This window comes from Hemitrygon akajei, chromosome 21, assembly GCF_048418815.1.
Source record: "Hemitrygon akajei chromosome 21, sHemAka1.3, whole genome shotgun sequence".
Lineage (NCBI taxonomy): Eukaryota > Metazoa > Chordata > Chondrichthyes > Myliobatiformes > Dasyatidae > Hemitrygon > Hemitrygon akajei.
Window position 1 is genome coordinate 31275403 of NC_133144.1, and position 13278 is coordinate 31288680.

Below are 13278 nucleotides of genomic sequence, written 5' to 3' on the forward strand. Positions count from 1 at the left end.
CACCACCCTCTCTGCCTTCCTTTCTGTCCCTCCAATATAACGTGTAACCTTGGACATTCATCTCCTAACTACAACCATCCTTCAGCCACGATTCAGTGATGGCCACAACATCGTACCTTGGAGAAGTAGGATTGAGGGAAACCCCAACATATGTGGGGAGCAGGAGAAATAAAGAGAGAAATGTGCTTAGAGGCAGATGGGGAGTCCTTAATGAATACATTGCGTCAGCATTGACCAGGGAGAGCAACTTTGACAAATGTGAGGGCAGCATGGAACAGACTAATGTGCTACAGCATGTTGAGGTTAAGAAAGAGGCAGTGTTTAAACTTTTGAAAGACATTAGGATAGATAAGTCCCGAGGACCAGATGGAATTCACCCCAGGTTACTGTAGGAAGTGAGGGAAGAGTTTGCTGCGATGTTGACAATAATACTTAGGTCCTCCCTAGCCAGAGGAGTAGTCTGAGAGGATTGCAGGTTGGCAAATGTTGTTCTATTATTCAGGAAAGGTAATTGGTATAATCCTGGGAATGATAGACCAATGAGTCTTACATTTGTAGTAAGCAAACTAATGGAAAGGATATTTGGAGACAAGATTTATGAGCATTGGGAGAAGTTCAGTATTATTAGGGATTGTCAGCATTCCTTTGTGATGGGTATGTCATGCTTCCTGAGCCTGACTGACTCTTTCAAGGAAGTGACAAAACAAATTGATGAAGGTAGCAAAATGAATGTGGATGGATTTTCCTTACACATTTGACAACATTCCCCAGTGTAGCCTCATCCAGAAAGTCAGGAGGCATGAGATCCATGGAAATTGGTTATGTGGATTCGGACTTGGTTTGCCTACAGAAAACAAGGGGGCAGGTGCTGTGCAGGTGGACTGTAGTCATCCTGGAAGTTGGTGACTAGTCATGTTCCACAGGGATCTGTTCTGGGACCTTGGCTGTTTTTTTCTTTACATAAAGGATGCGGATGAGTAAGTTTCCAGATGACACAAAGGTCATTGATGTTGCAGAAGGTTGTTGTCGGATGCAACGTTGCATTGACAGGGCAAAGAAATGGCAGATGGAGTTCAATCTGGAAAAGTGTTAATCAATACATTTTGGAAGATTGAACTTGAAGGCAGAGTAGAAGGTTAATAGCAGGATTCTTAGCAGCATGGAGGAACAGGGGGATCTTGGGGTCCTAGTCCCTAGATCCCTGAAAGTTGCTGCAAAAGGGTGGTTAAGAAAGCCTTTGATGTTTTGTCCTTCATTAGTTGAGAATTGAATTCAAAAGTTGTGAGGTAATATTGAAGTTCTGTAGAACTTTAGATAGACCACACTTGTATTATTGTGTTCAGTTTTGATTACCTCATTATAGGAGGAATGTTGAAGCTTTAGAGAGGGTGCAAAGGAGTTTTATCAAGATAGTGTCTGGATTAAAGAACATGTCATGTAAGTAAAAGTGAAGCAACCTAAGGCTTGACTGTTTGAAGCAAAGGAGCATGAGAGGTGACTTGATGGACATGTATAAGATTGAGAGGCATAGGTAGAGTTGTTAGATCCGTCTGCTTAATTGTTATTTTCTTTGCAACTTAACAATTAATTGTGAGTTTTATTCTAAATATTATTTGTATACAAGTAACTGCTTAGTATGTTTCCTAGTGGTCGCAGTATGTATGGTACTGTGCGAAAGTCTTAGGCACATGCAGTATCTATAGCTAGGGTGCCTAAGATGTTTGCATGGTTTTGTATTGGTCAATGTGGAGCAGAGCGCAAGTTTACAAATCTGGCAGGAGCAAAGAATAGTGATTCTTCTGTGAAGCCTCTCCTGTAGCTCTGCAGGGGAGGCTTGGGACAGATGGCAGAGAAGGAATGCAGGGTCGGAGGGGTGTGACACAGGTGCAAACGTAGTCCTGAGACACCAGGCAAGGTCATTTGATTCCAAAGAATTGATTTATTGATCATTGCAGATTGTCACTCGGGTGCTTCCCACTTCCTCCCCTCTCCTTGCCCCCTTCCCAGTCTCAGTCCACAATAGAGATCTATATCAGAATCAGATTTATTATCACTCACATATGTTATGATTTTTCTTTACAGCAGCAGTCAATGCAAAACATTAAGTTACTACAGTACTGTGTAAAAATCTTAGGTACCCTAGCTATATATATGTGTCTAAGACTTTAGCACAGTACTCTATATATAGTTGTTCAATGTGTTACCTAATGATTACATTGGGATGATTCTGTAAAGTTTCGTGAAGTTTTGAAAGCTTCTCTGATGCTGCATTACTTGAATAAGGGCTTCCTCATTGGTTGACTTATCTGTGAATTTGAGTGGAAGTTTCTTTATTTATGAGAAAGAGCTACTCCATGTTGCATTATCTTTTGTCTTTGTGTTTCTCATTTGACTCTCCCTCTCTTAAATTAGCTGGCTTGTATCATTGCCTGTTTTCAACTCTCTTTGTTGAATAATTGTGAAGCAACACATTTTGTGCCTCTTTCCTGACTTATGAGAAAAGTGTTGGATGAAAACATCAGAATCCAACAAGTGGCATAGTTAGCAGAATTCGAACCTGAGTCAGGATAGCTCTCCATTTTTCTTTCATCCTTGTGCCTATCTAAGAATCTCTTACACATCGCTAATATATCTGCCTCTACCATGCACCTACCAAAGAGCCTGTACTGAGCTTTACTATTGTAGAAGACCCCAGCGTAGACTGGATCTAAACCTTTGGTGGGGCACGCAGATTTTATTACGTAAAGAATTAAGAGTATTGAATCAGCATTGGTAATGGAATTGACAGAGTGAATAGCCATGAACTAATCGAATAGCAGAGCGACCTGTAGAGACTAACCTGGCTTTTCCCAGCATAAATGAGGCAGAGGTGAAGAGAGTATGAAGCTCTCCATATGCAATTTATGTAAGGATGGCCTTTTTTGTTATCATTATTTCAGTTAGTGAAGACAAGGAGGATGAGGAAGGTGATATACTGGGAGGAATTTTCCATGTTAGCAAACAAGGCCAAGAATCCAGAAGCAAAGACAGTGGTGTGGATTCCTCAATATTTCTGGTGAAAAACCCTCTTGACTGGGACTTGGAAGAGGTAAGGCTGTTGGCAAATTGTGCCCCGGATTTGTACTCATTAGTCCTGGTTTTGAATTCAAGTATTATGTAGCATTCCTGTATTCTAATCACCTCAGTCTTACACTCCATCCCCACCATATGTCCCCATTCCAACTGTCCTGCTGCATTCCTGTTTAACCGGTTATGTTTCAATCTCCAGACAAACATCTCCCCAAATACCATTCTTGATTTTCTGAATGTCAATTTGCTATCTTACCAGGTGGCCAGATAACAAAACTGAAAGTTGGCATTGCAAGTGAGATGTGGCCAGTGCTTTCTTTAACAGTTCATGTTTCCCTTTATATCGATATGGGAGCAGAGGTAGGCCATTCAGCCCATCAAGTCTGCTCCGGCATTCAATCATGGGCTGATCCAATTCTTCCAGCCATCCCCACTCCCCTGCCTTCTCCCCATACCCTTTGATGCCCTAGCTAATCAAGAACCTATCTATCTCTGCCTTAAATGCACCTAGTGACTTGGCCACCACAGCTGCTCGTGGCAACAAATTCCACAGATTTACCATCCTCTGACTAAAGTAATTTCTCCACATCTCTGTTCTAAATGGACGTCCTTCAATCCTGAAGTTGTGCGCTCTTGTCCTAGATTCCCCTACCCTATATCACTTCACACTTATGTGGGTTAAACTCTCAGCCCAGTTCTGCAAACTGTCAATGCCCCATTGCAACCTACAACAATCCTCCACACTATCAACAACTCCACCAACTTTCGTGTCATCTGAAAACTTAATAACCCACCCTTCCACTGTTTATAAAAATCACAAAAAATAGGGGTCCCAGAACAGATGCCTGCAGACCACAATTGGTCACCAACCTCCAGGCAGAATGTACTTCATCTACTACCACCCTTTACCTTCTTTGGGCAAGCCAATTCTGAATCCACACAGCCAAGTTTCTCTAGATCCCGGGTCTCCTGACTTTCTGAATGAGTTACCATGATATGCCTTATAAAACACCTTACAAAAATCCATATACACCACATCTACCGCTCAGCCTTCATCAGTGTGCTTTGTCGCATTTTTAAAGAATTCAGTCAAGTTCATAAGGCATGACCTGCCTCTCACAAAACTATGCTGACTATCCTTAATCAGACTGTGCTCCTCTAGATATTTGTAAGTCCTCTCTAATAATTTGCCTACCAGTCATGCTCGACTTTCTGGTCCATAATTCCCAGTGTTATCCCTGTTCTTTCTCTTTAACAAAGGAATAACATTAGTCACCCTCCAATCAACTGGTACTACTCCTGTGATTAATGAGAATGCAAAGCTCAAAGACGCAGCTGTCTTTCCCTCATTTCCCGTAGTAACCTGTGATATATCTCATCTGGGCCCAGGGACTAATCTATCCTAATGTTTTCCAGAAGTTCTAGCACCTCCCCTTTTTAACTTTAATATGTTCAGAATCATAATCAAGTTTAATATCACTGGCATACATTCTGTAATTTGTTTTGCAGCAACAGTACAATGCAATGCATAAATACAATAAGAAATACAGTATATTTGTATATTTAAAAAAATAAGTACTGCAAAGAGGGAGAAAAATATAGAGAAATAGTGTTCATGGGCTGGTTCATTGTCTGTTCAGATATCTGATTGTGGAAGGGAAGAAGCTGTTCCTAAAACATTGAGGCTCTTGCTACTCTTCCATGATGGTAGCAATGAGCAGAGGGCATGTCCTACATGATAGGGGTCCTTAATGGTCAATGCTGCCTTTTTCAAACATCGCCTTTTGAAGATGTCCTTGATGCAGGGGAGGCTAGTGCCCATGATAGAGTCTGCAACATTTTCCAATTCTCTACAGTAGCCCCTCCATATCAGACGACGAGGCAAGCAGTTAGTATGCTCTCCACGGTACATCTGTAGAAATTTGTTAGAATCTTTGGTGACATACCAAATCTCCTCAAGCTCCTAATGAAATATAGCTGCTGTTGTGCTTTCTATGTAATTGTATCGATATGTTGGGCCCGGGGTGATCTTTAGAGATGTTGACACACAGAATACTGAAGCTAAGTATTCATTAAGTATCTCTGCTATCTCCTCCAGTTCCATGCACACTTTTCCACTGTCACACATGATTGGTCATATTCTCTCACATGTTACCCTCTTGTAGAATGCCGTGGGGGTTTTCTTTAATCCTGCTCGCTAAGGCCTTCTCATGACCCCTTCTGACTCTCCTAATTTCATTCTTAAGCTCCTTCCTGCTAGCCTTATAATTGTCTTGATCTCTATCATTACTTAGCTTTTTGAACCTTTCGTGAACTTTTCTTCTTGACTATGCAGAATGCCACGCAAATATCCCCTGAGCATTTGCCACATTTCTGCAGTACATTTCCCTGAGAAGATCTGTTCCCAATTTATGCTTCCAAGTTCTTGCCTGATAGCTTCATATTTCCCTTACTACAATTAAACATTTTCCTAACTTGTCTGTTCCAATCCTTCTCCAATGCTATGGTAAAGGAGATAGAAAAATTATGATCACTATCTCCGAAAAGCTCTCCCACAAAGAGACCTGACACCTGACCAGGTTCATTTCCCAATACCTGATCAAGTACAGCTCTCCTCTTGTAGGCTTATCTACGTATTGTGTCAGAAAACCTTCCTGAACACCTCTAACAAACTCCACCCCTTGAGCCATCCAAGTCTCTAATGGCCACAATATCATAGCTCCAAGTATTGATTTACACTCCAAGCTCATCCACTTTGTTCTGATGTTTCTTACATTAAAATAGACACATCTCAAACCATCAGTCGGAGCACATCCCTTCTCTATCACCTACCTATCCTCCCTCGCACTGTCTCCAAGCTTTCTCTATTTGTGAGCCAACAGCCTCTTCCTCTGTCTCTTCATTTTGGTTCCCACCCTCCAGCTGTAAACAAATTGTGCAAATGCATATATAAATAAATAGCAATAAATAATGAGCATGAAATAACAATTTAACAGAATCCTTAAATGAGTGTAGTTATCCCTTCTATTGAAGAGCCTGATGGTTGAAGGGTAGTAACTGTTCTTGAACCTGTGAGTGCAAGTCCTGAGGCTCTTGTACCTTCTACTTGATGGCAACAGCAAGAAAAGAGCATGGTCTATGTGGTGAGGATCTTTAGTGATTGATGCTGCTTTTCTGTGGCAACACTTCATGTAGATGTGCTTGATGGTCCCTGGCAGATTTCCATGCAAGTGCAGGAAGTGCTGACCTTTCCCTGCACTTCCTCCCTCACCACCTTCCAGGTGAGGCAGAGATTCATGCCCACCTCATCCAATCAAATCAACTGCTTTTAGTATTCTCGATACAGGTTCCATCCTGGCATGACTGAGCATACGCTAGGTGGCCATGTAGCGCAGCAGCTGCGCTGAGCTCCTAGTTGCACCATTTCAATTCCTCTTCTGTTTCCACACCAACCTATCCTTCCTTGGCCTTCACTGCCAGAATGAGACCAAACAGAAACTCTTAAGAGTAGCAGCCCAGATCGTGCACTGCCTAATGGTATGAATTTTGTATTTTCCAAACTCTGGTAACCCACACTCCATGTTCTTTTGTCTCCATCCTCCCTCCCCCACCCCCCAACTGGGCTGTCACCCAGGTTCTTCTTCACCCGCATGTTATACCTTTAATTCTCCTACTCCCTCAAACTGGTTTCAGCTGCCCCTTATCCCTCCTTTATTTGGCTCCATGTGTAACCTTCTTTCCTTGTCCTACATCATCAGCTGCAGCCTTTTGTTTTCACTTACACCTTTCAGCTGATGTCTCTGCCTCTATTCTCTCGTCCTCACACCTGGCTCCATTGTTTTTCCTCTCTCCTTATGTCTCCTGACTCCATCTTCCCATCACCCTCCTCATCTACTTCCACCTATCTATCATCTACCTCTATCTCACTTTCCCCCTTCTACTTTCAGTCCTGATGCAGAGCGTCGGGCTGAAATGCAAGCTATCCCTGTGCCTCCACAGAGGGTGCTTGTCCTGCTGAGCTCCTCCAGCAGTTTGCTCAGTAGGTAACACTTGCTTGGTATGTTGTGCTTATGATTTCGCACTGGGAAATAGAAAGGAATTTTGTTTGCAGGTGTGGATGAAATTTTTCCCATAGTATAGTAACCGCCAACCAGAAAATACATAGATCAGTAATTCAGACTGTCAGATAGAAAAAAACCTCAAGTTCAAAATTAATTATCATTCCACTGTACGTGACTATAACCAAACAAAACAACGTTCCTCTGGGGCTAAGATGCAAAACACATTACCACCAACATACTGCACATAGCACGAAAAGCGCATATGGTTAGGATTTCAGAGAAACATGCAGTTACAAGGTAAGAAAATGTAGCCCAAGTCTTGCTGATGGGATAATGTTGGTGTTCTTAGTACCCAGTGGTGACTGGCAATTATAAAAAAAATAATGTACAAGACAAACAAACACCTTTGATTGAACCTGGAGTGGCCATCCAAGTGCATCGCCATCTTACCGGAACTTTTTGGTTTAATATATGAATGTCATTGAGATATCTTGCTACTCAATACTGATAGGTTTAAGTTTTTTGTTCAGTGATGTGTTTTTTTTTTAAACACAGGTAAGGAATAGTGTCCAGGATTGCTTTGTGACTGGAAAATGGGAATCGGATCAGGATGCCACAGCTCTCCTTGAAGAAGATGGTAGGCAGTTAGATGAAACGTTTTTTTATTTGGTTACAAGATATGGAAATAGTTGGTTTGGCAGTAATTATTACCCACAATAATTATCCCTTAATAGAGTCACTTGTTGGGCTTTTTCAGCTGACAGTCACATGAAGGTGATAGGGAATAAAACAAAAAATGCTGGGAAAATCTCAAGAGGTCAAGCAGCATCTGTGGCCTGCAGAGTTACACAGCATGGAAATGAGCACTTTGGCTGAATGCACTTATGCCAGCCAGTCAAGATGTCTATTTTATTGTGTTTGGCTCATATCCCTCCAAACCTTTCCTATCCATGTATCTGTCCAAATGTCTTTTAAACCATGTAATTGTACCTTCCTCTACCATTTCCTTTGGCAGCTTTTTCCACACACTTGTAGCAGAACTTCCCTGCTGACAGTGGAGGGAGAGCATTTGGAATGGTATGAAGGACTTCGAGTTCCTGTGTTGGGAGGACTCAGAAGCTTGTTGTAAACAGAGAAAGGGGCACCCTATTTCCTGATCTATCGACCTCCCATACTGTCAAGTACCTCCTGCTTTATATCATCAGAACCCACAAAACTGGGATGGGAATAAATCACCTCAATCCAGAGCTGACCATGAAAGAGCAGGGGGAGGATAAAGATTCAGGGGGTGCAATTGAGACAAGTTGCATTTTTTTGGATAGTATGCTGCTGTGGCCCATGATGAAGGATGAAAGTGTTAAAAATATTTGGTGAGTTATCAGCTGCAGGGTAGTTTTATCCTTGATAGTTTTGAGTATGTTTGAAGCTGCAGTCATTCAGGCACATGGAGTATTATTACACTATTATTTTACAAGTTGACATAGCTGATTGGAAAGCTTTGGGAGTAACTCCTTGCAGTATCTTCATAGGCAAAAGTGTGTGTGGTAAGTAGAATGGCATGGAGCAGTCGAGCAGTATTTTCCCCATGCATTTCTTCTCTCACCACCTGTCCAGTCTGCAATAGCTCTCTTCAGGAACCTTAGTCAGTGGTAATGCCCATCCAGAGTACTGTGTCTCATCAGAGCAGTGCTTGACTTGGGTAAATATCAGTTCATCATCTGAATGCTTTATCACTATTTAATCTGCTGATATGAGACTTCAGGAGATCTGGAGTCAATGTAAAAGACTTTTACAGATGCTGTTGCATATCGACAATGTGGAGTGGGATGGGGTCTTGTGGTGGTGATGGGCTGGCTTCTATTTGTGATACCTTTCCCAAACTAGGTGTGAAGGATGAACTGAAGCCACGTTCCTAATTCTTTGAGAAATTGAGGACATGGCATAGAGTGTTACCCAATTTTTTTTCCCCCCAGGGTTGGGGAATAAAGAACAAGAGGGCTTTGGTTTAAGGTGAGAGGGGAGAGATTTAATAGGAACCTGAAGGGCAACTTTTTCACCTGGGAATGGTCAGAGTATGGAATGATCTGTCAAAGGATGGTACATTAACAACATTGAAAAGGTACTTGTACAGGTACATGGATAGTAAAGGTTTAGAGGGATATAGAATGGAAACTGGCAGATGGGACTAGCTTAGATGTGTGTCTTAGTCCACATTGACCTCCATGCTGTATGACTTTGCAATATGGCTCCTCCAACTTTATTTTCATTATGAGGTGTAGTGGTAATCAACGACTTGGTCAGGCCAGTTAAAAATAATGGATTGCCTCTCTGGAGGGCAGTGTTGAACCAGATGGATGATCCAGCAGCTTCATGATCACCAATATAAACAGTAGATTTTTGTTTCAGGTTATTTAACTGAATTAAAATTTCCCAGCTACTCTGATATTTGTATTTAGAAGCCTGATCAAAGTTATTGTTTTCCTTAATATTTTCATATTTTTATTTTCCTTCCAGACTCTGTATACGGAGCATTTGAGGATCTGGAGACGGGGGAAGTTCATAAAGGGAAACCTGAAGCGCTAAAACAAAGTCAGGAGGTCTGGGTTTAAGAAACTTTTTGTATTATCAAGCTTATTCTTTTGAAGATTCAGGAAACAATGAAAATTAATATGGGTTTCCATAGTGATTGTGTTCTTATATTATGAAATTCAATGCATGTCATGCTTATTTCTCAAGATACCATGCAATAGTGTTGGAGGGGCTGTAGAGGCGATTCACCCTGCTGCTGCTTAGGTTAGAATATTTTAGTTATGAGGAGAGAAGGGAGAAGCCGGGTCTATTCTTCCTATAGCTTAGAGGGGACGTGATTGAGATGTATGACGTTATTGAGGTGTATAGATAGAATAGACTGCAGGAAACATCTCCTCATAACAGCAGTAGACAAAACAAAATTGCATTGATACAGGCTGAGGGGGAAAAGGTTCAGACGGGATATCATCTCAGGGGACCTTTTTGACCCAGAGAGTGGAGGGTATCCAAATGTACTGTCAGAGACGAAGGCAGGGTCACTGACAGCATTTAAGGAGTCTCAACAAGCTTAGATGTGGAAGGGTATGGATCAAGTGCCAGGAGGGTGGATTGGTGTGGATGGATGCCCTCTGGGCAATGTGAGTGTGATGGGCAAATGTGACTATCTGCTGAGCTGACAGAAATGGTTCATAAAAGTGAAATAATAAATTAGTGTACGTTAGACTAGGAGGAATTTCGTGGGGTGAGGGCTTTGAAATTAGAGTTTAAAATCATGGAAATGGAATGTGGAAACTTAAGTGCAAGGGGAGTTTGATAATGAGGTGTTGTGGTAAGGAGGTAGGGAGTTTGAAGATGAAGGCTTTAGATGAGAGTCATGCAAATGCAGTGTAATTTGAAGGTCTCATCTTAGCTACAGCTAGTGAGGGGCTAAGGATGAGTTAACTTCATAATAGATGTCTTCTGAAGCAATAACACTCTTTATGGATTGTGAAGTATAAAAGGAAATAATATATAGTTCCTTGGGTCTTGTTTGGGCTCCCCTTTATCCTGTATTGAATGTACATTTGATGGCAAAAAAAGAAAAGGAATCTTGAAATTCATCCCAAAGCAGAAAAGTAAATAGAGAGCTAAAGAAAGCTGTTTTGGAATAAGTAAAGAATTGTTCGCATTGCTGTATAATGCTAGATGTAACAACACAGAGCTGGTCTCAGCCATTAATCCTGCATCAGAGATTTTCTCATCATTAGCCCTTCTTTGTCCAAATCCATTTTTTCACTCCTTCCCCAGAACCTCTAACAATTGTTCCATGCTTAGTCCAATTGTGGTTTCTGTGTGTTATAAAATAGCAGCTGAAAGATGAGATAATGTGTCACACTGTAAAGGCACAAGTTAGTAGCACTGACATGTTGTGTATTTGGGTATAAACCAACCAAGATGAACATATCCACATATCAGAATGTTGGAAACACATAGTTGATCAAGCAGCGTCAATGAAGAGAGAAGCAGACCTAATGTTACAGATCAAAGACCTTTTGTCAGGTCTGAGCCTGAAACTTTTTGTGTTGTACAGGATTCTTGTTGCTTTTGGATCTATGCCGACATTTGTTTAAAGTACAGTATACGGAACTGACAGCTGTGAGCGAGTCAGACTCGAGCGTCATCCCAGCGACATGAATCATCATTTAAGAGGAAGTTAGATATGGCCCTTGTGGCTAAAGGGATTAGGGGGTATGGAGAGAAAGCAGGTACAGGGTTTTGAGTTGGATGATCAGCCATGATCATACTGAATGGCGGTGCAGGCTCAAAGGGCCGAATGGCCTACTCCTGCACCTATTTTCTATGTTTCTATCTGTCGACACTTTTTGTGTTGGTTTGCACATTAGGAATTGATGCAGGAGCAAGATGTTAAAATCTGTCTGGGGATCACATCCATAAATAAATTATAATATTCAGAGCTTCGGGGTTCGATGGTGGACAAGGCAGAAATTAGAACTCCTATGTTGGAGCTACTTGATAGAGAAATCTGTTTTAAATTTGAATACAAATTGTATGTTAAACCAGGACGATGATACAACAGATGCTGAAGATGACAATGATCCTGGAAAGCCAAAGGAGGAGGAAGAACAGACCAAGCGTTTAGAGAAAAAGCGGAAATTGAAGGAAATGTTCGACGTTGAGTATGATGGTGGAGATGGAACTTACTTTGATGATCTGAAGGATGAAATGCAGAAGCAAGCACAGGTAAAAATAGATATTCAGACTTTGATCCTGCTCTGCACAATTATGACAAATGTGACAAGTTAGGAATCTAAACATCACAAATTCAGAATGTTTTAGGATGCCTAGATTGGTGTATCTACTCTTTCCTTTGCTGTTTGTCACTGTTTTCATTCCCTGTAATTTAGAGGGATCTCATCATTAGTTCCCTAATTATTGAGCTGTGATTCTGAGTTGTTTGGTAAAATTGGAAACGATTTATTGTAAGTATACAGCTGAATGGAAAATCTAAGTTAATTGCATACGCTACATCAATTTAATTGTACTTGTCAGCATGATGGGTCCCATTTGCTACTATCTCAGGTACAATGCTGCAAGAAGTTAGTAATAACATGTAACAGACACACACATCTCTGCACCATCCAGTATGTTACTACTTAATGTGAATTTTTGTTCTTCTTAAAGCTTAACCGTGCTGAATTTGATGACCAAAATGATGAAATCCGGATTCAGTATGAAGGTTTTAGACCTGGAATGTATGTACGAGTTGAGATCGAGAATGTACCTTATGAATTTGTGGCGAATTTTGACTCCCATTATCCATTGATACTTGGTGGCTTGGGAAGCAGCGAAGGAAACATAGGATACCTGCAGGTAACTATTCACCATTAACAACGCAGTAAATAATATCTTAACCATAGGAAGACTTGCAGAAAAGAAACTGACAGATTGACACTGATAAAGATGACAGGGCAACATTCTTCTGGCATGACACTGTACAGTACATGTAGCAAACTTGCCTGCATTAGTCAGGGCATTAAGTATAAAAATTGGGAAATTGTGTTGTAGCTGTATAGACCTTTGGTTAGGCCACATTTGGGACATTGCATTCAATTCTGGTCATGTCATTAGAGGAAGGATATAGAGATTTTCAGGAGGGTACGGTGGAGGTTTACCAGGATGCTCCCAACTTTGGAGGACGTGCTATGAGAAGAGGTTGGACAAGCTGGGTTTTCTCTGGAGTGATGGATGCTGAGGGGAGATTTGATGGACCTATATAAATTTATGTTAAACAGATAAGCAGCTAGTATATTTTTCTCTGGATTACATGCCTCATACTAGAGAGCTTGCATTTAAGGTGGGTGGGGAAAGTACAAAGGAGATGTGCAAGCTAAGTTTTTTTTTACACAGAGAGGTGTGCAGGCCTGGAATGCATCTATGGGTAGTGGAGGCAGATAGCGTAGTAGCATTTAAGAGACTTTTAGATAAGCACATGAATGTGCAGAGAAAAGAGGGATATGGTCAATATCTGTGAAAGAAGCATTAAGTTAATTCGGAGTCACTGATTTAATTTCTCAGGTACAACATTCTGGGCTGAAAGGCCCATCTTGTGCTGTCCTCT

At 41.3% G+C, this 13278-nt stretch overlaps 1 protein-coding gene across 3 annotated transcripts in view; it reads left to right on the forward strand.

Moving 5' to 3' along the window:
* The window catches only part of bms1 (BMS1 ribosome biogenesis factor), an 83920-nt gene that overhangs the window by 37135 nt on the left and 33507 nt on the right, over nt 1–13278 (forward strand). For all 3 annotated transcript variants that reach the window (XM_073025076.1, XM_073025075.1, XM_073025077.1), the window contains exons 12-16: nt 2940–3088; nt 7686–7767; nt 9645–9727; nt 11721–11900; nt 12342–12530. In XM_073025076.1, the coding sequence (XP_072881177.1) occupies nt 2940–3088; nt 7686–7767; nt 9645–9727; nt 11721–11900; nt 12342–12530 (683 nt within the window). The remainder of the gene's footprint in view (nt 1–2939; nt 3089–7685; nt 7768–9644; nt 9728–11720; nt 11901–12341; nt 12531–13278) is intronic.